Genomic DNA, 24,573 nt, shown 5'->3' with positions numbered 1-24,573 from the left:
GCAGCAACTCTACCGCAGTTTCCAGAAGATAGAACATAGCACAGGAGCAGGCCCCTCAGCCCATAAGGTCCATGCTAAACATGACACCAAGTTAGACTAATATCTTCTGCCTGCACGTGATCCACACCCCCCCATTCCCTGCATTGAGATAATCCTCTCGTTAAGAAGATAATTTCAGGTTATTTTTGGAATATGGGCACCTGCTATACTTTGGAAACTCAGATACTGTTTGCAAATTCAGGGTCAGTGGATTTCATAATCTGCATATCAATACAGATATATCTTATTTTTACCACAAATATGCATTGTTTGGTATGAAATATTAGTGGCAGATCCAAATAAGATGCTAAAAATGATCAAAGGATTTGATCACAAGGGTAAATGGAGAAAACATTCTGCAAAATGTCTAGAAGCATTTCTTTGCACAAAATATAATGGAAATCTGGAGAACAATATACTATTACACTTTTGTTTTATTTTACTTATCCCATATTCTTCTGAGTACATTGATATTCCTGGAAAAAAACTGTATCGGAGGAGTAAAATTTGCTCAATAAAACTATCTGATTAAAAGGCAATTTTTAAAAATTGTTAATAGAAATCTCATATTTTAAACCTCTTCAGCAGTCCACAGAATCGAGGGCAAGTCCAGTTTTGTGGGTGGTTGTGAGGTGGCTGGTGAGGTCAATGTGGGAACTGCAGATTCTTCCACAGAGGAGCAGGAGATAACAGATGGGGCTGGTGAATTGATAATTTTTGAGTTGGGAACTAAGGTCACTACCTTAAGAGACAGTCGTGCGGTAATTTTTATTAACTGAGATGCTTGCTCTTTAATTAAATTCATGCCACAAATACACATGTTTGCTTGGATTTCTGTCACTCGTTTATTCAAACACACGCACACACACACACACATGTGCCACACCCGCATGCACATACACGCACGTGCACACCCACACACACACAGAAACTCAGATACTGAGATCAGTTCAGAAGAAACTATAAACATAGGACATCCCAGACTGCAGAAAGCAAGGCTAAGTGTGAAATGTAGTAAAAGCATAGCAAAAATGGAATTTGGTGAGAATAGGTGATGGATAAATGAGGCACGGTGCAGGAAGAGGCATCATCTAGAGAGGTTAGAAAATAGTTGGAATATTAGGTTGAAATCAGCCATCCACAATGTCCCATTCAGGTCAAAAATTGAGTATAAACCTGATTAGTCCTGCTGCCAGCATCAAACATATACAAAAATATGCATTGGTCTCTCACCTTCTCTTCACATTGTCCCAACTCATTTCATAATTAATTATTTGGATGTATTCCATTATTCAAGGAATTCTAGGAAGGATAACCAAGGCAATCCCACATCTGCTGTCATTACCATCTACCACTTCAGCTCCATATTTCCTACCTCCATATAGGCAGTTCCATCTTTGCTGCTGTTCTGTTTCAAAGTCTCGCTTATTGGTTGTATTCTCACATGAGCTTTCACTCCAGAGCAATATTAAGGAATTGCTACACTATGAAAGGTGCAATTGATTATTTGTCATAAGGTTCTTCTAAGTAGTTTCATGGTTTAGTTTAGTTTATTGTCAAGTGTAACAAGGTACAGTGAAATGCATTTTGTTGCATGCTAACTGGTCAGTGGAAAGACTATACATGAGTGCAATCGAGCTGTCCACGGTGTACAGATACATGATAAAGGGAATAACATTTAGTGTAAGAAAAAAAACTGCAGATGCTGGTTTAAATCGAAGGTGGGCACAAAATGATGGAGTAACTCAGCGGGTCAGGCAGCATCTCGGGAGAGAAGGAATGGGTGACATTTCGGGTAGAGACCTTTCTTTAGAATGATCACCCATTCCTTCTCTCCTAAGATGCTGCGTGACCCGTTGAGTTACTCCAGCATTTTGTGTCCACCTAACATTTAGTGTAACATCATTTAAATCTACCACCAAGAGAGCAATAAAATATACCACCAACCTAAGAGAACATTTGAACACATCACTCCCAAAGCACTATGCCTAAAACACATTGCAAGTTTTTCATTGACTTCTGTGGTGCTTGGGAGTTGGACTTAAATAATGTCCTTGTTATTAGGGTGGCATTGTGGCACAGTTCATAGAGCTACTGCCTCAAAGTGCCAGAGACCCGGGTTTGATACTGACCCCAGATGCTTTCTGCATGGAATTTGCACATTGTCCCTGTGACCGCATGGGTTTCCTCAGGGTGCTCCAGTTTCCTCCCACATCCCAAAGACCTGTGGCTTTGTAAGTTAATTGGCCTCTGTAAAACTATCCTTCGTGTTTAGGGAGTGGATGAGAAAGTGAGATAACAGAACTAATATGAACTAATATGATCGGAGGTCGGCGTGGACTTGGTGGGCCAAAGTGCTTATTTCCATGCTGCACCTCTAAACTAAACTAAACCACCATCATAGTCTTTAACTTAGTGCACAGTTACGGACTTTAGGTTCACAAATAATTCTCAGTGAAAACAAACCCTTGAAATTGTTATTCACGGTTGCATTGTCTGAGTGGGATTTAATGCCCTCATAGACCAATTACTGCTTAGCAACTGTTCTGGTTGTGAAACTTTTTTTGACACTTACAGATTGTCATTCATTCAGATAATTATTTCAAACTTCTAAATTTTAAATAATTGTATAAAGCATGTATTTTATAAAAAGAAAAAAATTAGTTTATACTCATATACATGCTCCAATCTTTATTTTGCTGTTATAAGGCGTCAAGCTGGAAAGGATAGAGAGAAGATTTACAAGGATGTTGTCAGGACTAGAGGATCTGAGCTATAAGGAGAGGTTGAGTAGGCTGGGACTCTATACCTTGGAGCGCAGGAGGACGAGGGGTGATCTTACTGAGATGTATAAAATCGTGAGAGGAATAGATTTGGTATAGATTATGCACAGAGCCTCTTGCCTAGAGTAGATGAATTGAGGACCAGAGGACATAGGTTTAAGGTGGAGGGGAAAGATTTAAAATGAATCTGAGGGCTAACTTTTTCACACAAAGGATGGTGGGTGTATGGAACAAGCTGTCAGAGGAGGTAGTTGAGGCTGGGACTATCCCAACATTTAAGAAAGAGTTAGACAGGTGCATGGATAGGACAGGTTTGGAGAGATATGGACCAAATGTGGGCAGGTGAGACTAGTGAAGCTGGGACATATGGCCAGTGTGGGCAAGCTGGGCTGAAGGGCCTGTTTCCACACTGTATCATTCTATGACTCTATGACTCTAAGATGTTTAGAAAGATAGTTGTAAATTGTGCTTTTTATTTCCAAATTTGTTACCTGCGAGATTTTTCAAAGAATTTGGCCGTTCACCCCATTTGACCGTTTCACTTTTGGCTGAATACCAGAGGCCTCTTCAAACTGCAACTGCAATTGCCATCATTGTGAAGATGAAGTCATGGCACAGAGGTTGCATGCTGGGTCATTGTGGGTGGTTACCGCTTAAGTTCAGTGATGAGGGCTGTCACTTTACTTCAACTCCCAAGAAAAGAAGTCTGTGCTTAATCACTAGTAGCAGCATTCAGAATATATTGCAAAATGCATTACAATGATAAATTGCTCTGCAGAAAGCTGCAAGTGAACTCACCTCCTCAGCCGCAGTCCTGAAATCCATGTGCTGCAGCACAGAGAGCAATGCCGGCCTGCAAAATGGGAAAAACATCAGCCTCATCAGTGCACACTTAATTAAGCCATCACAAACAACAGGGCATGCATAATGAATAAATATTGCAGTTTATGTAAGATTGTTTGCATATTTTATCCCTCAATGCATAAGCATTCTGCTGTATAAAATAAAAATAAATATTAAAATTAATTTCCAGTTTAATAGAAGAAGAGCTGAATATAAATGAGAAGATACTTTGATATGATAGACCAATTGTCCAAATACAAGAATTCTTCTGGTGTAAGATAGCTGATCAGTCACAGTCAACATCTGCCATAAGAAACGTATAGATGATTCAACTCTTAATATATCACTAAAATAAATCACATTTTGCAGTATCGTGAGTGGCATAAGACAAATTCATTGACAGCAAACTATTTCTTCAACAGAGTCCATGGGCGTGGAACAATGTCCTAGTACACTAGACTATGTGGAAAACATAATACCTTATGCTGTTAAAGATAACCATGATGTATTTAAATCTGTGCATCCTTTAAGAAACCATGAATTGAATATGACTGTGTAGGAAGGAACTGCAGATGCTGGTTTCAACCGAAGATAGACACAAAAAGCTGGAGTAATTCAGCGAGGCAGGCAGCATCTCTGGAGAGAAGGAATGGGTGACATTTTGGGTCGAGACCCTTCTTCAGAATAGGGACTGAGGGTAGAGCAATGATAATGCACGTCTTATGAAAACAAGCAAATGTTTAGGGTAATATGTTATCTGTGTCTGAATATTTTTAAACCTAAAAAGAACGTACATCAGAAAGGCATTGTAAACCTACAGAATGCAACCACAAAAAATCTCTCATTCACATTCCTGTAACATGTCACGAAGTTCAATGAATTAATTTAGCATTCTGGGCAAAAGCACCTCCTAATCCATAAAACGTAATCAAACAAAATTCTAGATGATCTATCCGACCAACTTGACAACTCCAACCTGGTTTATTGCCTTCTACAGATGGCATTCCACTATTCCCTGTATTATTTTCCATGAATTATTTAATATTTGCTTTTGCTATTGCTATAACCTCCAGTTTGATTAGTGGAGATATTAATGTGTAGGAAGTGGAGGAAGTAGCTAATTGCCAAAGTGTGGATGGCCTTCGGTAATAATTGTTTGAGGACACGCAGAATATTTGATTGAAATGCTACCTCAGCTGACACCGTGGACCATAGAGACACATATTACAAAATCATTCTGGCAAGATAGTATAATTAGTCATTAATTATCTTTGCTATTAATTGTAATTCATGACAGCACTCTTCCATTCATTTGGCTCATTCTTCACTTTCAGCAGCCTAACCAAGAATGCCCTGAAACTGGGTTTGATGTGCACAGTCATAATTTGATCTGTGCATCCCCTCACTGTCGCTGCACAGAACCTGCTATGAGTCCAACATTGGAAGATGTTATCTTTTCTAAGACCTATGCTTTGCATAAAGTCGATTCATTGTAAACCCTTTGGTTTCAGTAATGAGATTCGATGCCGGTGGCAATACTGAGGATCAGTCGGCTGAAGTAAATAGATTTGTGCTGAACAAATGTTCTCAGTCCTGTCAGTGCCTAATTATTGCAGAGATTTTTATCTGGTCTGCAACTGCATCTCGCTAATGTTTAGCTTGTTAGGAAATGCCTTAGTTTGACTTTGAAGCATTCAGTGTTGTGAAACGCAGCAGCAACGTTGCCATTAATGTTTGGTTGCATCTGCTCCGAGGGAATATGTTTATAATCGGTTCTAATTGTCATAGCACATTCTTGTAAGCAAGCCTCTCATTCCGATTTTTGAAACAGATGGCAACATTAACCATTCAATGAAGCACAACAGTGACACACAATCAAGTCAATAGATTGGAATTTAGTTCAAGGTAAATTAACATCTAGCGGCATATGCTGGCTATCAATATTTACAATATCAACAAGTCACTGAAGCAGAAAAGACACAGTATAATATACCAATGATTTTATAAATGACTCTCTGTAATGTTTCCTAAGGCCTACCTTGGTTACTATTGGAGATATTGTGATTTCCACTTAAAGTCATTGCAAGAAACGATAGCTGCAAACAAGGGTATTTATTCTTACAGCAATAAACTGTTATACTGTTGAATTTAGTTTAGTTTTGAGATACAGCGTGGAACAGGCCCTTCGGCCCACCAAATCTGCTCCGACCAGCGATCACCCGTAAACTAGTTCTACCCTACACACTAGGGACAATTTACAGAAGCCAATCAAGCTGGAAACCTGTACGTCTTTGGAATGTGGGAGGAAAGTAGAGCATCCGGAGAAAACCCATGTGGTCACAGGGAGAACGTACAACTCTGTGCAGTCAGCACCCGTAGTCAGGATCGAACCTGGGTCTCTCCCGTTGTAAGGCAACAACTCTACCGCTGCGCCACTGTGCCACTAGTTTGCACAATGCACATTGAACATAATTGAGTTACTGCATAGCTGAACATATGAATTATTTAGACAAAATGCACAAGACCATCTTTGAGGAAACATATGTAAACACTTGTCATAGTTATACACGGTCTTACCAAGACAGTCTGTTGACTGGCTTTCCAAGTCAAATTGATCTCCTCATCTATGCATTTGTCCCTGACATTGTATTAAATTGCTTGAAGTGAACAATTTACAAGCCCCCAACTTGATTCATGATTACTCTGTCAGTCTTGTGTAATAGTTGACTCTGTATTCTTCACATCATGAATCGATTCATCAAATTAGGCTCATCATTTGTTGTGATAATTAAATCTAAATAAAGTACCTTCATACTTCGGCAGAACCATTAAGTTTGAGTATGTGTTATATCCCTCACTGCAAGCATTCAATACTTGCATGTATTCAACCTAGGCTATCATAGACCTCAACAAAAAATATTGGTCACAAGGAACATACAAATGGAATGTGGATAAACCACACATCTTGTTATGCACCTCCAGGCTGCCCATGAATCCTGCATGTGTGCAGCCATTTTCATTCATTATCTGATGAGATTACGTCACAATACCCAAGTTTCCAGCGCATTTGTATGGTTCCTCTCAATGTCTCCACTAAATGCAGACCACCGTATGGTTTCTTAGTGTGATTTGGTTTTCAGAAATCTGTTGGTACAGCTGTAAGAACATTTGCTGCCCCCTTACACTTACCACCCCCTGCCCCCTTATTGCCTTTATCAACATGATTGTGGTATTTACAGATATTTTCACCCAGAGAGTTGTGAATCTGTGGAATTTTCTGCCACAGAAGGCAGTGGAGGCCAATTCAGTGGATGTTTTCAAGAGAGAGTTAGATTTAGCTCTAAGGGCTAAAAGAATCAAGGGATATGGGGAAAAATGCAGGAACGAGGTACTGATTTTAGATGATCAGCCATGATCATAATGAATGGTGGTGCTGGCTCGAAGGGACGAATGGCCTACTCCTGCACCTATTTCTCTATGTTTCTATGTGTCTACGAGCAAAAAAGACAGTGCTTGGAATCCTCCCTTTGGTCTGAATTATGATCCCATACAAATATGCCGATACAAGCTTCAGGGTCTGTTTTCAGCCATTTACTTGCCAATTTTTCTACTGTCAGAGACTTCTCACAGATTCACAGAGTGATCCATCATTCATGAGTCATGTCATAAGGAATAGTAGAAGAATTGGACCATTCAGCCCATCAAGTCTACTCTGCCATTCAATCATGGCTGATCTATCTCTCTCTCCTAACCCCAATCTCCTGCCTTCTCCCCAGAGTCTGAATGATAGTGGTGAATCTTTGGAACAGTCCAATCCCTACTGTTGTGGAGTCGGCTATTGAGTTCATGTTGTGTAATAATATTATCAGGGGATGATTTCATATGGGTTTATGATTGGCACGTGTACGAGATACATAGAACATGGAACAGTACTGTGCAGGAACAGGCCCTTTCTCCCACAATGTCTGTATCAAACATGAAGCCTAGGCCAACCCTTATCGGCCCATACATAATCCATATCTTTCTATTCCCTTCATATCCACGTTCCTATCCAAAAGTATCTTAAATGCCGCTATCATATCTGCCTCCGCACCACCTGACAATGCATTCCAGGTACTCACCACCTTCTCTGTAAAAAACCTTACCCCGCACAACTACTTTAAACTTTGCCCCTCTCACCTTAAAGCTATGACCTCTAGTATTTTGGTAAATAGGTTCTGATTGTCTACCCAATCTACACCTCTCATAATTTTATGTACTTCTATCAGGTTTCTCTGCAACTTCTTGCACGGCAGAGAAAAATATCCGTCTGTTCAACCTCTCCCTCTAGCTAATACCCACTAATCCAGACATCACGCTGGTAAACCTCCTGTGCAACCTCTCCAAAGCTGCTGCATAGTTCCTATAATGGGGCGATTAGAACTGCACGCAATACTCCAAAGGCGGCTTAACCAAAGTCCGAAAACATTGCATCATCACACTAAAAAACGTTGTCTTGCACGCTATCCCGGTAAAGCATCCACACAGGATTACAATCAAAGCATGTTTAAGAATGTGGATAATGCAGGAATGTGGCATTGAGGTAGGTAAAAGATCATCTGTGATCCTGATGAGTGGTGGAAAAGACGCAAAGGGCCAAATGGTCTTCATTTGCTTCTTTGCTTCTATTTCTACTGTACTGATGGAGATGAAGTTACTGACCTTCAGATTTCATGTGGCAAGAATTCCTGAAATGTCAATGCTGGACATATTTTATATGCTTAAATCCCATGGATATGCACCATGATTGTTTTCAGTATATATTCATCAGCCTTCTTCTGTAAGATGCCCATTGATCTTCCCGTGTAAATCCTTTGCAGTATAATTCTTGCATGACCTCTATCTCTGGTGAGCTGGCACCCAAGCTACTCTTTCTTTCAGTCCTTCCGCAGGCCCCATGCCCAATGACTCATCGTATTATCAAATCTACCCTGAACAAAATGTCATTACCTCAGTAAACTCTCACAATTCTGTGAATCAATGGACTCTCGGGAATTAAATTACCATTCCCCAATTCCAAGTGTGATATTTAACGATTTTAAACAGGTTTCCCATGGATAAAGTCAGCAAAAAGGTGACGCAGACACCAGAATACCCCCTAAGCAAACACAGGGGTCATGTTTCAGTGATTTTACATGTGCAGTGACCACACTTTGCATCATCAGGATTGCCCTCCAGAAAACGTTATTCCCACTATTTTCAGAGATTCATCTGCGCTCTTGGGCAGGTTAGAATTCAAGTGGGTACAGAAAGCTGTATAAGCTTTTTATAACTGAAATGGCAGGGGAAATAAACAAAACACATCTAAGAAAATTACAGTTAAAGAAAATAAGGGAAACGTGGAGAAAAGTAATTCTCTGCACAAGATTGGAAATGACCTAAAACTCAATTTTTCATGATCAGTTCAGTTCAGTTTAGTTGATTGTCACGTGTACCGAGCTACAGTGAAAAGCTTCCGTTGTGTGCTAACCAATCAGCAGAATGACAATACATGATTACAATCGACCCATTTACAGTGTGTAGATACGGGAATAATGTTTAGTGCAATGTAAAGCCAGCAGGGTCCAATCAAGGATAGTCCGAAGATCTCCAAAGAGGTACAATACAATACAATACAATACAATATATCTTTATTGTCATTGTACCCAGGGGTACAACGAGATTGGGAATGCGCCTCCCATACGATGCACTAATTTAGGTAATTTAGACAGCAGCAACCCAACGAAACGAACAGTTGTAACAGTTTTGGACAGGGTAAAGTGCAAGTTGATCTATGCGTTGTGGCCATCCGGCTCAGCAGGACCGGTTCATAGCAGCTATGGCCCTGGGGATGAAGCTGTTCCTGAGTCTGGAGGTGCGGGCATAGAAGGCCTTGAATCGTCTGCCCGATGGAAGGAGTTCGAACAGACTGTTGCAGGGGTGTGAAGAGTCTTTGTGGATGCTGGTGGCTTTTCTGAGGCATCGTGTGTTGTAGATGCCCTCCAAGTCTGGTAGCTGTGTTCCGATGGCCCTCTGAGCTCTATGGACTACCCGCTGTAGAGCTTTCCTTTCTGCCTCCGTGCAGCTGAGGTACCACACAGGGATTCCATGCGTTAGGATGCTCTCTATGGTGCAGCGGTAGAAGGTCTTCAGCAGCTGTTGGGGTAGACCAGACTTTTTCAGTGTTCTTAAGTAGAACAGTCTTTGTTGTGCCTTCTTGACCAGCGCAGCAGTGTTATTGGACCATGTTAGGTCCTCCGAAATGTGAGTGCCCAGAAACTTGAAGCTGGACACTCTCTCCACACTGACCCCATTGATAGAGATCGGGGCATATTCCCCGTTATGTGACCTACGGAAGTTGATGATCAGCTCCTTGGTCTTGGTGGTATTTAGGGACAGGTTGTTATCCGAGCACCAGTCCGCCAGGTTCTGCACCTCCGCTCTATAGTTTGTTTCATCCCCGTTGGTGATCAGCCCGATCACCGTTGTGTCATCTGCAAACTTGACAATGGTGTTGGTGTCGAATGCAGGAACACAGTCGTGTGTGAAGAGGGAGTAGAGCATGGGGCTCAGAACACAGCCCTGTGGTGTGCCGGTACTCAGGGTGATAGTGGAGGACAGGTGCGGGCCCATTCTCACTGCCTGCGGTCGTTCCAGCAGGAAGTCCAGGATCCAGTCACATAATGACGAGCTAAGGCCTAGCTGGTGGAGTTTGGTGATGAGCTTGGTGGGGATGACCGTGTTGAAGGCGGAGCTATAGTCTATGAATAGCATCCTCACGTACGTGCCCTGTCTCTCTAGGTGAGTCAGGACAGTGTGAAGAGCCAGAGAGATGGCGTCCTCTGTAGATCTATTTGCCCTGTATGCAAATTGATGTGGGTCCAGTGAGTCAGGGATGCTGGATTTGATGTGTGAGAGGACTAGCCTCTCAAAGCACTTCATGACAATCGGCGTTAGGGCAACCGGGCGGTAGTCGTTCAGGTTGGAGATCTTTGCTTTTTTCGGCACCGGAACTATGATAGCCGACTTCAGGCACTTGGGGACCGTAGCCAGAGATAATGACAGGTTAAAGATCCTGGTGAATACCTCAGCCAGCTGTTCAGCACAGTCCTTCAGTACCCTTCCTTGAACACCATCCGGTCCTGCAGCCTTGCGTGGGTTGACCCTTTGCAGAGCGCGTTGTACCTCCTGTGTGCTCAGTTGCAAGACCTGTCCCACCGCCTCGGCTGGGGTTCTTTCACTCAAGGTGGTTTTGCCAGTTTCAAAGCGGGCAAAGAAGGTGTTAAGCTCGTTGGTCAATGCCAGGTAGATAGTAGTTCAGCACTACTCTCTGGATGTGGTAGGAGATTCTTATTGAAACATGAAAGATTATTAAGGGATTGGACGCTAGAGGCAGGAAACATGTTCCCAGTGTTGGGGGAGTCCAGAACCAGGGGCTACTGTTTAAGAATAAGGAGTAGGCTATTTAGAACGGAGGTGAGGAAAAACTTTTTCACTCAGTGAGTTGTAAATCTGTGGAATTCTCTGCCTCAGAAGGCAGCGGCGGCCAATTCTCTGGATGCTTTCAAGAGAGAGTTAGATAGAGCTCTTAATGATAGCAGAGTCAGGGGGTATGGGGAGAGGGTAGGAATGGGGTACTGACTGTGGATGATCAGCCATGATCACATTGAATGGCGGTGTTGGCACGAAGGGCCGAATGGCCTGCTCCTGCACCTATTGTCTATTGTCTATTCAGTTGCCTGATAACAGCTGGGAAGACACTGTCCCTGAATCTGGTTGTGTGCGTTTGCACACTCGGGCATTAGAAACATAAACCTGAGTCTTTTAGCACAGAATAATCAGTTCAAACGTCAATATGCCTTGAGAAAGAAAGCAAGGATAGAAAGCTTATCAAGAATAAAAGCAATAATCGCGTCAAAATGAATAGATGAAGTTCACAACAAACCTGAGGCCTCTCCCAAGGAAGTAATAAACACTTAATGGAAATTTGAAAAATGATAACTATTGTTCATGTTGTTCACCTCACAAAACATGAAGAATGTTCCATTACATAAAATAAGCTGCAAAAATGAGTTTGACACTAATATAAACCATTATTAAAATGCTGGAATATCAACTGCAGCATCAGGTGATCAAAAACGATTCTAATACAATACCAAAGATATTAAATCACAATTTAGTATAAAATCAGTTGGACCACATTATAGTCCGATATAATCTAATATTGTAAAATAGGTATTGCCACTAACTCAGACGGAAATAGATTTTCTAACCGTTACTGACAAGATTGAACAATATTGGCAATATTTCAAAAATAAGAACATAAAAGTTAAATATTGGCCTTCGACATGATTCTAAACTTCCAAAGTGAAGAGATTCAGGTTAAATAACCTCAGTATCACAAAGATCCAAGTTGATCCTAGCAACAGTTATCATGGAAATAGTCTGAAGAAGGGTCTCGACCTGAAACGTCACCCATTCCTTCTCTCCTGAGATGCTGCCTGACCTGCTGAGTTACTCCAGCATCTTGTGAATAAATACCATGGAAATACAACTTGTATTTATCGAGGATGTTCAATATGACAGAGTGTCCTAAGGTACATCAGAGTAATGTCATTAATGTCTGATGCTGGGCCAGATAAAACGACCCTTCTTCAACCTCAACACTCAAACCTGCCACTTACATACTTTAATTTCATATTATGTGCTGCCTAAAAAGACAAGGTGTGTCTTCTATGCAGAATGAAGCACTAGTGAGTGGTACAGCAATGTATTAACAACATAGATCACAATTCTCGCAACAATATTAAACCTCTGTTATTTTAAAAAAAGGCTGTTTCATAATAAAACTTATCACTTGGGTAGACACAAAATGCTGGAGTAACTCAACGGGTCAGCGAGCATCTCTGGAGAAAAACGATGGGTAGCGTTTCTGGTCGGGATCCTTCTTCAGAATCACAGAATTTAAAAAAATACAGTTTATTCCTCATTTGTCATTCTTCTTAAAGCATGATTCACCACTTCACTCGGGTGAGATGGTGTAATTTGTGTTGTTGAGTATTCTCTCCCTCTCATCTCTCCTGCAGTGTACTGTGGTGATACTGTGCTTGTTACAGTTGTCCCTTGTTGCAAATGTTACACTCAATAGTTTTGCTGCTGCTTCTGACATACTCTACCTCAACACTTCGAATGTAAGTTAGAGATGGAATTTGTTGTTTCATTCGCTGGCCTACCTTGACATTAGACATTAGTGATGTACAACTTTGGGATGTCAACTTTATGAATAACTTTAAGGTTTCAAGGTCAAGGTTTCAAGGTTTTATTGTCACATGTACCAATTAAGGTACAGTGAAATTTTAAATGGATTCCAGGTTTTCAATTTGTTTAGTTTAGTGATACAGCATGGAAACAGGCCCTTCGGCCCACCGGGTCCGCATCGACCAGTGATCCCCGCATGTTAACATTACCCTACACCCGCTAGACATAATTTAAACATTTACCAAGCCAATTAACCTACAAAATTGTACGTCCTTGGAGTGTGGGAGGAAACCGAAGATCTCGGAGAAAACCTACGCAGGTCACAGGGAGAACGTACAAACTACATACAGGCAGCACCCTTAGTTGGGATCGAACCCAGGTCTCCGGCACTGCATTCGCTATAAAGCAGCAACTCTACCGCTGCGCCACTGTGCGAAACTATACCTGAATTTAGATCCAATGATGATGTGGAACCGGCAATGACGAAGACCCTAGTTGAGGATACTGCAGATTGCAAGAAGCAGAAACAAATTATCAAATGCAACATAAAGAACTAGCATAACATTATATTGATCAATGTAGGAGGTAACATTTTAAGATAATCTCGATTTTTCGGCACATAGCACAGTGGTAGATTTGCTGCCTCACCGCGCCAGAGCCCCAGGTTTGATCCTGACTATGAGTGCTGTCTGTGTAGTCTTTTACGTTTTCCCTGTAACCGTGTTGGTTTTCTCCGGGTGCTCTGGTTTCCTCCCACATTCCAAAGATGTACAGGTTTGGAGATTAATTAGCTTCTGTAAAATTGCCCCATGAGTGCAGGATACGAATGTGAGAGAACATAGAACTAATGTTAATGAGTGATTTATGGTTGGCGTGGACTCCACACTGTATCTCTAAACTAAACTAAATGAGATTATTGTGGGAAAAAGTATGTGAATGTCCTCTATGTAATATTTGCATTATTGACAAATTCCAGAATCGACAAAGGGGTTGATTAACATATTCTAAATTTATAAACATTTAGAATGGGAATACACTGTGAATTCATCAGAAAAAAAGAAGAAATGGGAAAACTCTTAATAGTAGTATCCAAATAAATGTTGGTAAACTATGGAATTTTTGGATATGAAATTGAATGTAACTAAAGAGCTTTACCGATCAATTTAAAGAAAATTAACTGTTTATAAAATACATGGAAGTGTTTCAATCAATATTAACACTCAGCATTGTTTACGAGTCTTGTTCAGGGAATAAATTCCCTATTGTCCATTGACAACTATTTATCGACCTCAATTGGAAATAACAAAGGAATGATATGTAAAATGGTCATGGATTTGCTATCACTTGTTTTATACTCTCGCACAAGTCGCAATCAATCTTTTTGGTTCCCCATGGATTCTGCTCAGTGTTTCTGGGACAATAGTGAATAGTGACACACACAAGAGTACTTCTGAGTAAATGATGAAGTTTGCTGATTAAATAAAGTTATGCCACCAGAGCCTGATCATATTCATAAAGAAAGTGGAATAAACGAGTTAATAATATCAACAATTCCATTAATTGATAAAAGATAAAAAGAATAGAAAATGCAGGACATCTGAAAAGAAAAGGCAAAATGATTGTTCAACATAATAAGTGTTGTTTTTCCATTCAATGCCCCCAAAAAACGATATAATTTTGTTGTAATTCTTCTTCTTTTATATTCATGTATCATTTTCAATGTTTTAGTAGATAACTAGACCAAGTGGACCCGTTGGGCCCATTCCTCATAGAGGGGGAACAGGGAAGGGGAGAGGGTGTCACTGAGTGACCCCTGGACCCAAAGCCTCTCCTGTATTGGTATAGCACCCACAACCCCCCCACTCAATCCCCCTTATCCCCCCCTCCTCCCCCCCACTGACCCACTCCATCCCCCCAACCCCACCCCCACGTCCCTCCCCTGCCCCACCCCCACTCCCCCAGCCCTGCCTCCACCCCCATTCCCCACTTCCCACCCCTGTTCCCCCCTCCCCCTCCCCTGACCCCACCCCCACTCTCCCCTCCTCCCCACCCCCACTCTCCACCACCCCCCCTTCCCCACACCCCCTCCTCCCCCACCCCCACTCTCCCCTCCTCCCCACCCCCACTCTCTCCTGCCCCCCACTGTCCCCTTCCCCCCCCACCCCCACTCTTCCCCCCACCCCCACTGCCCCCCTTCCCCTTCCCCCCACCCCCTCCTCCCAGTGCTGGCAAACGCTCATCATAGGTTAACTTACTCATTCCTGGGATTATTCTTCTAAACCTCCTCTGGACCCTCTCCAGAGCCAGCACATCCTTCCTCTGATATGGTGCCCAAGATTGCTCACAATATTCCAAATGCAGCCTTACCAACATCTTATAGAGCCTCAACATTACATCCCTGTTTTTGTCTACAAGCCCTCTTGAAATAAATGCTAGTATTGTTTGCTTTCTTTACAACCATTCAGCAAAATGGAGACCAGGACTAAGGTTGCTTACAAGTTTCTTATTATTAAGAATAATATGCCTTATGGAAATGCTATTATACAAATAATATTTGACTGTACAATTGACTTTATTGTCATGACAAAAAGCGATGGCTGAGTTTACCCATATAATATAGACGATATCATGTCTGCACAAGAATGAACAATTTTCATTTGAAACTGGGTCAAAAATAGAAATGCTGCAAGAACTCAGCCAGTCATCTGTGGGAAGAAAAAACTGTAGATATTTCAGGTCAAATATCCTGCATCCGAACACAGACAAAAAGATAGCAAGTTAGCTTTAAGAGACATTTAGATAGGCGCATGAACATGCAGGGAATGGAGACAAGGCTTATGTGAAGGCATACAAGAGTAGGTCTTGGCATAATGTTTAGCACAGACAGTGTGTCCTGAAGGGCCTATTCCTGTGCTGTATTCTTCTCTGTTCTATATTCTACTTTCTAAACAACAGAGGTGGCGATAAAGTACAAAGTGTTGAACAAAGGTAATGTCTGTACTGCGTTGAAATGATGTATCATTGAAGTTGAGGGCAGTTGAACTAATTTGTCTATGTAATATGTTACTGATCTGAAGAAGTCTGAATGACGTTATATCGCAACGCCTACTGGGATGTGATCATCTCCCACAACACAGCAAATTATGCTCAGTTCTTAGTGCAGATAGAGTTTCAGAAAATATGTACACAAGGATTGAGCAAAACACTTATTCAATGTAACTAGATTAGAGAATGTTGTTATTAAAGACAATTCTAATTAAAAGATAGATATTTAAAATTTACTTATAATCTTCTAATTCAAATCAGGCAAAAGAAATCGAGTGATTAAGATGTCAACCAGTCCATCTGGCTCAGAAATGTTTCATGCTGATTTTCAATGTGAATTCTATCCATTAAATTAATTCTGTCCTAATCTGGTAATTTTGAGCCCTGGACAATTTTGGCATAATCAAGGGTCTTAATTATTGTAACAGCTCTGTCACCAAAATGCTTGAACCAAAGTAGTCTCAACATTTCTGGCACTACCTGGGCTGGGAAGGTAGCCCTTTAATTTGGATCATTTTGCTCATGTTTCGCACTGAAAAATAATCAGGATAAAGTCTCATCCCATCCTGTAAGTCTCATACCATCTCGAAATCCCACTTTGATAGCCATTACTTCTGGGGGATGAAATGTAGTTATAGCTTACGCACACGTCGCACCCTGATATGACTAAACGAATCTTCCAAACTCCTTTTCTTCATTAATTGGTTTTATTAAAGTAGCACAAATCATAGAGTAATAAATCAATTCCCGTACTTTATCAACTGTTTCTTCTTCAAACAATATCTAGAAATTCTTGCAGTTATTACCGTATGGTTCTTACAAATATAGCTGGTGCGAGCGCATGGTAAAGAACCATCCTCCGAGTCTAAACTGACCCACAACCTCTATCGCCACGCTAGCCACCTCCCAACTAGACACTCCCCATTACGCATTAAGTCACACCCACAAGCAGGCAAAAAAGACATAAACTAGAACTATTAAAACATAGCCATAACACAATGACAATAACTGAATTAAGCATAAATGGCTCCTACACCATCCTCAACGATCCTCCCAGACCAACTCCACCACTGTTTAGACCATAGATGGATAAGCGCTAGGTGGTGTAGCAGTAGAGTTGTTGCGTTACGGCACCAGAGACCTGGGCTTGATCCTGACTAAGGATGGTGTCTGTACATTCTCCCTGCGACCGCGTGGGCTTTCTTTGGATGCTCCAGGTTTCCTCCCACATTCCAAAGACGTACATGTTTGTACGTTAATTGGCTTCGGTAAGTTGGAAAATTCTCCCTAGTGTGTAGAATAGTGTTAGTGTACAGGGTGATCGCTGGTCGGTGCCTACTCAGTGGGCGGAAGGGTCTGTTTCCACGCCATATCTCTGAAGTCTAAATCTTATGCTGTTTGTACCAAGTAAATACTGACACTCTCACCTTATTGTCTCTTTCTTAAATAAAAATAAATGTGATTTTTAGCTTTAAAAAATTCAACAACCAAACTATCATCTTAATATAGGACACCTGGGATGTTATAAAATTCAGCACCGCATAATTGTCAGCCAATTTTAGCTGTTGTTCCAGCTGAAATACAAAGCAGATGTCACAACTTGCGCCAAGAAACCCAGGGGAGGAATGTGTTTTGTTCAGTGATGTGAATAACTGAGAATCACTTTTCACAGTTATATACAGTGTTGTGTATAACTGATAATTCTTTTGCAATTCTGCTAGCTCCAACATTATCCCATCACTATTCACACCTTCCCTTCTACTCTGCTTTCAGAATGTAACTTTGCACCTCACTGGCCCATTCTTCCATTCACACCCATCCCTCCCAACCCGTGTACCATCTGTATTTGCAGTGTGAGAGGTTGCAGCCCCTGTTCGAGTATCTGAAGGGGCTGCTCCACAAGTTTTGGCTCCATTTTAGTCCTACGCTCTTGATTTCTGGGCACCCGGTACAGAGGGGGGGAGGAACGGGAGGGAGGAAGGGGTCTTCCCTGTCGGTCTGCTCCTGGGCCTGGCTAAGATGGCCATTCGTGGGTCCAGGCAGCGGGTAGTTGACAGCCGTACAGAAGTCGGCTGCCTGCCCCTTTACTGGGCTTACGTCCGTGCTCGCGTGTCCCTGGAGAGGGAACACGCGGTGTCCACGGGGACTCTGGAGGCCTTCTGTGAACGCTGGTCGCCAAGGGAGGTCGAATGTATCATTGGCAAAGTTGGCGGAATTTTAATTTGATTACTGTTTTGTTTGTAAACTGCCAATATAGGCAGCTTTTGATTTGATCGCGTTACTACTTTGTATGTTTGTTTTTGATTTGGAATAATGTATTTGTGAAAAAAAACCATGCACCTTCCCATACAAACAAAGGAGATGCAACGCCTGTCCATTCACCTCTTCCCTTACCACCCTCCAGGGACACAAACAATCATGTGTAAGAAGGAACTGCAGATGCTGGTTTAAAGCAAAGATAGACACAAAAAGCTGGAGTAGCTCAGGGGGACAGGCAGCATCTCTGGAGAGAAGGAATGGGTGACGTTTCGGGGCGAGACCCTTCGCCAGACTGGTTAGGGAGAAGGGAAACGAGAGATATAGTTGGCGATGTGGAGAGATAAAGAACAATGAATGAAAGATATGCAAAAAAGTAAGGATGATAAAGCAAACAGGCCCAAGTCATACAAGCTTTCATTTTCACCCTACAAACAGCTTACAAGCTGTTTGTAGGGTGAAAATGAAAAGCTTGTACGACTTGGGTGGGGGAGGGATAGAGAGAGAAGGAATGCACTCTGACAATGGAGGAGACCGAGGACAGAGAGGTCTGTGTAGGAATGGGAAGGAGAATTAAAGTGTCCAGCAACCGGGAGATCAGGTTGGTTCACGCGGGCTGAGCGAAGGTGTTCCGCAAAACGATCGCACAGTCTGCGCGTTTGGTCTCGCCGATGTATAAGAGTCCACATCTTGAACAATGGATACAGTAGATGAGGTTGGAGGTGCAAGTGAACCTCTGCCTAACCTGAAAGGACTGTCAGGGTCTCGGGACAGAGTCGAGGGAGGAGATAGAGCGACAGGCATTACATCTTCTGCGGTTTCAGGGGAAGGTACCTGGGGAGGGGGTGGTTTGGGTGGGAAGGGATGAGTTAACCAGGGAGTTGCGGAGTGAACGGTCTCTGCGGAAGGCGGAAAGGAGTGGAGATGGGAAAATGTGGCTAGTGGTGGGATCTTGTTGGAGGTGGCGGAAATTTCGGCGGATTATGTGTTGTATGCGACGGCTGATTGGGTGGAAAGTAAGGACTAGGGGGACTCTGTCTCTGTTGCGAATAGGGGGAGGGGGAGCAAGGGCGGAGTTGTGAGGTACTGAGGAGACATGAGTGAGGGCCTCATCTATGATGGGAGAGGGGAACCCCGTTCCCTAAAGAATGAGGACATCTCAGATGTTCTAGAATGGATAATCTTGGGTGCAGATGCGATGTTTTCGGAGGAATTGGGATTAGGGGTGAGAGTCTTTGCAGGAAGCAGGGTGGGAAGAAGTGTAGTAAAGATAGTTGTGGGAGTCAGTGGGTTTGTAATAGACGTCAGTCAATAGTCTATTTCCTGTGATGGAGACTGTGAGATCAAGAAAGCGGAGGGAGGTGTTGGAGATGGTCCAAGTACATTTGAGTGCAGGATGAAAATTGGTGGTGAAGTTGAACCAAATCACCATCCATATCTCTCGTTTCCCTTATCCCTAACCAGTCTGAAGAAGGGTCTCAACCTGAAACGTCACCCATTCCTTCTCTCCAGAGATGCTGCCTGTCCCTCCAGGCAATTACTCCAGCTTTTTGTGTCTATCTTCACACAAACAATCATTCCAGGTTTAAGCAATGATTCACTTAGACTCATTCCAATCTTCTTTGTGAGATGCAAAGTTGAAATGGAGATGTGCGGGGCAAGTTTTTGTTTTGCACAGTTAGTGGTGGGAGCCTGGAAAGCACTTCTAAGGGTGGTGGTGGATGCCGAAATAATATTGGTGTTTGAGGGGCTTTTACATAAGTACATTAATGTGTAGGGAATTGAGGGGTATCGATCATGTACAGCCAGATGAGATTAATTTATCTTGGCATTGTGGGCCAAAGGGCCTGTTCATGTTCTGTACTGTACTGTGTTCTATGTATTCCACTGTTAGAAACAAAACATAGAAAATAAGTGCAGGAGGAGGCCATTCGGCCCTTCGAGCCAGCACCGCCATTCATTGTGATCATGGCTGATCGTCCACAATCAATAACCCGTGCCTGCCTTCTCCCCATATCCCTTGTTTTTGATGTTTACGCTGGTACTGGGTCTGGACTCGAATCATCGACTTTCCCTTTGCTTCTACAGATGCTGCTCGATCCGCTGAGTACCCCCAGCTTTTCTTTTTGAGTGATTGCTTTGCATATCATGAGCTTCCTGTTGCAGGCCACTTTAATTCTTGATCCTATTCCCTTTCAGACCTCTGTCTGCAACCTCCCCCACTGCCATGGTGAAGTCCCATGTGAACGAGAGAAGCAATGTCTTGTCTTCCTTTCCGTCACTTTTCAGCCTTCTGGAATTAAGAACGCGTCGCTCCCTGGGCACTCCCTCTTCCCTCTTCTCCCATCGGGCAAAAGGTAGAGAGAAGTGTGAAAACGCACACCTGCAGATTCAGGGACAGTTTCTTCCCAGCTGTTATCAGGCAACTGAATCATCCTACCAATAACTGGAGAACAGTCCTCAACTACTATATACCTCATTGGGGACCCTTGACTATCTTTAATCGGACTTGACTAGCTTTACCTTACACTAAACGTTACACCCTTACATCATCTATACACTGCTAATGGCTCAATTGTAATCATGTATTGTCTTTCCGCTGACTGGTAAGCATGCAACAAAAGCTTTTATAAGAAAATAACTGCAGATGCTGGTACAAATGGAGTAACTCAGCAGGTCAGGCAGCATCTCGGGAGAGAAGGAATGGGTGACGTTTCGGGTCGACCCGAAACGTCACCCATTCCTTCTCTCCCGAGATGCTGCCTGACCGGCTGAGTTACTCTAGCATTTTGTGAATAAATCAACAAAAGCTTTTCACTGAACCTCAGTACACATGACAATAAACTAAACTGAACTGAACTCAATAAGTTTTCAAATTTAAGACAAATTAACCCCTCATCATTTTTCATTGTGCTTATATCCCATTTTCACTCTTTAAAATGCCACTGTAACATTAGTACATGCCCCTCATTATCTGATCGGTCCTAATCAATGCACATATGGCTTTTTGCCTTTCCCTCACTCCTACACAAGCTCTGCTTAGAAAACTGACACCCTCCACTCTTCCTACAATACCGAGGAAGGATATTGAATTGGAAACATGAACTGGTTTCCTTTCCAGAGGCTGCTTGGCTGGATGAGGATTTTCTTGGATTTCTGTTTTTATTTCGGGTTCTAGAAAAGGGAATTATAATTTGTTTTCCAACCATTTTTCAGTTTAATTGAAGGCTATGTAAACCCAAGGAACCCTGAAAACTCAGTCAAGTTGGAAGCTTCCCACCAGTGAGTTTGTGTTGAATTTTCAATGAGGCAAATGCATGCATAGGGGGCTTGCTCAGGCAAGCCAGATTACTGAGAGTCAGAGTCATACAGCGTGGAAACAGACCCTTTGGTCCAACTTGCTCACACTGACCACCATGCCTCATATCACTCTAAACCTATCCTATCCATGTACCTGTCCAAATGTCTTTTTTTAAACCTTGTGATAGCACTACCTCAACTATCTCTGCCGGCATTTCGTTCCATATCCCTACCACTCTTTGTCACCTTAAACCAATGTTCTCTGGTTCTTGATTCCCCTACTGTGTGTAAAATGCTCTGTGCATTTACCCCATCAGCATGAACCAAGCTGCCCTATCTGAGTGAGTCCCATTTGCCTGTGTTTGGTCCATTAACTCTATGACTCAAATGGTGCATGGCATTTAGGCATAATGTTACAAGACATTTTTAAACCTGGTTTACACTATAACTGATATAAGTTGTAGCTTTATTTTACAGAGTCATATAATTTTTATAATCTACATGATTTTCTTTTCAGAAATTATGATTGTTCGGCCGTGTGCTAATGTCGTGTTGATTTCTCTGCTCATCACACCAGAGCATGTTGTATTAAAATATTTGCAACATTTTGACCATACTGGATAAGACAGAAAGGCCCTTCAGTAAAATGAATCAATAAAATGAAAAGGAAAATCAAGATAGATTCTTGATTAGTACGGGTGTCAGAGGTTATGGGGAGAAGGCAGGAGAATGGGGTTAGGAGGAAGAGATCGATCAGCCACGATTGAATGGCGGAGTGGACTTGATGGGCCGAATGGACTAATTCTACCCCTATCACTTGTGATCTTAGAACAGTAAAATGAATATTAGTCGCAATTCATAAACCGGGTTTATTGAGTCATGTACATCTAAGAATATTAACTTTTTTAAAATTCCATTGCTTCCAATGAAAAGAATAATTTTGCTCAGTACTTTTTTTTGGAACTGGAAGAGGCCAATGAACAGTTTGTCATATTTTGTCAGGATAATTATGCAGTTGAAAATAAACAATGTTTGCAGGACAACTTGCCAGAACGACTCGGAATTAAGCAAACACTTGGATGAGCCAATATTTCCACCAGAGTTTGCTCGGGGTGAAGATTCCAGCTGTCCCTTACAGGAACAGCACAGAAAGCAAGAAAGAGCTGGCACATGGACATCCAACATGTACTGTCGGCCATGGAGGCCTGCAGTACATTCCTAGAATCCAGCATACAGCGAATGAAGAATATGAAGTGAAATGAAAGCAGATGGATTATCGGTTTCACTTCATAATCATAAACATAATCATACTTTGTTAGCCAAGTATGTTTTGCAACATACGAGGGATTTCATTTGCCATACCGTCATACCAATAAAAAGCAACACAACACACAAAATACATTTTAACATGAACATCCACCACAGAGACTCCTCCGCATTCCTCACTGTGATGGAAGATGAAAAAAAGTTCAAACTTCTTCCTTTCTTTGTTCTCCCACGGTCGGAGGTCTCGAGCCTTCCACTGACGGGATGATCTTGACTCCCGTAGCCGGCGGTTGGGCCCTCGTGTCGGGGCGATCGAGCTCCTGCATCGGGGGGGCATCTCAGGTCCCCCGTGCCGGGCGACCTGACCCCGGGTCGAGGCTAGTCGAACCTTCTGCGGCTTGGAGCTTCCCGACATCAGTCTCTACCCGAGACTGCGAGCTCCTCGATGGTGAAATCCGCAGGCCGCAGTTGGACCGTCGATCCCAGGCAGCGGATCGCAGGCTCCGATGGTAAGTCCACATCCTCGCGGTGGGGCTCAAAGTCAGTCCCGAGCAAGGCCACCAGCTCCATGATGTTCGGCTGCAGAGCAACCGGAGATACGATCCGGAAAACAATCGCATCTTTGGTAAGGTAAAAGATTGAAGAAAGGTTTCCCCCGCCCCCCCCCCCCCCCCACCCACCCCCCACATAAAACAAAGCAGAGAACATTAACACAAACTTTTAAAACACACTAAAAATAACACAAAAAGACGAAAAGACAGACAGAACGTTGGCGAGGCTGCCATCGCTGACGGCGCCACCCGGCGGAATCGGGGGTCAAAAGTCTCTTAGGAAGCATCTGCCAGAAGTAAAAAGTATACTTTCTGTTCTAAATTGCCAAATGCAGTCCATGTATATTGGGGGCAGTTGTAGAATGTCCCAATGCCAACATCACTCCATGGCCTTACTTATTCCTGTTGTACTGGGTAGGGAGAGGTACGGATTCAAAGGAAAGCTGAGAGGAAGGTGGGACCAAAGCAAGGAATGTAAACCAACAGGAAAAAATAAATGAGAATGAAGTACAAATATCAAAGGATTCATCATAAGAAGGGCAGTCAATTAACTGAATATTCACTATTAATTTGCAAGGTATCGGTCCACTCATTGCCTCTGAGCTTCGGAAGGGTCAATTGGGCATTTGTGTTTGGCTAACTCTGAGAACCTTTAGGCTACAGGCATGAAGAATAGACATTAGATGGGCACTTGAACAACCTAAACATCAGATGTGAATGTGTGATGTCTAGGTTGTTCAAGTGCAATGGACCTATCCATTGTGTGGTAACCCGAAGGCCCTGTGATTACCGAAATTAAAGGAAACTCCATGAAATCCAAACAGTTGGCTTGTGTGGCTCTTGGGGAGATTATCTATGGTGAACATGGGCTCCCTAGATACTCACATGTCCTAATTCACACACTTATTTTCTGAAGCCGATAAGACTTACCAAGGGTACATGAAAATAAATAAATAACTGCAGATAGTGGAAATCTAAAAGAAAAACTGAAAATGCACCTCAAGCAGATGTGTCTGACAAAGGTTTTTCAACTTGAAACGTTAACTCTGCTTCTCTCACCACAGAAGTTGACTGACCTACTTAATGCTTCCAGCATTTTCTTTTTTTTTTGTTTCAAACTGAGCAAGGGAGTGCACCGACTGTCCAAGGCATTGGGAGTGATGTTTAATAAAACTGATAGGGTACAGTTCAATTGTATGATATATGATGCAGCG

General features: G+C 42.5%; 1 protein-coding gene across 4 annotated transcripts in view; it reads right to left on the bottom strand.

The window, feature by feature from the left end:
* The window catches only part of sntg1 (syntrophin, gamma 1), a 337,591-nt gene that overhangs the window by 87,542 nt on the left and 225,476 nt on the right, over window positions 1-24,573 (bottom strand). For all 4 annotated transcript variants that reach the window (XM_078398536.1, XM_078398539.1, XM_078398537.1 and 1 more), the window contains one exon: window positions 3,621-3,675. In XM_078398536.1, coding sequence (XP_078254662.1) covers window positions 3,621-3,675 — 55 coding nt within the window. The remainder of the gene's footprint in view (window positions 1-3,620; window positions 3,676-24,573) is intronic.

Source organism: Rhinoraja longicauda, chromosome 4 (genome assembly GCF_053455715.1).
Source record: "Rhinoraja longicauda isolate Sanriku21f chromosome 4, sRhiLon1.1, whole genome shotgun sequence".
NCBI lineage: Eukaryota > Metazoa > Chordata > Chondrichthyes > Rajiformes > Arhynchobatidae > Rhinoraja > Rhinoraja longicauda.
This window is presented reverse-complemented; position numbering and strand designations above follow the sequence as displayed.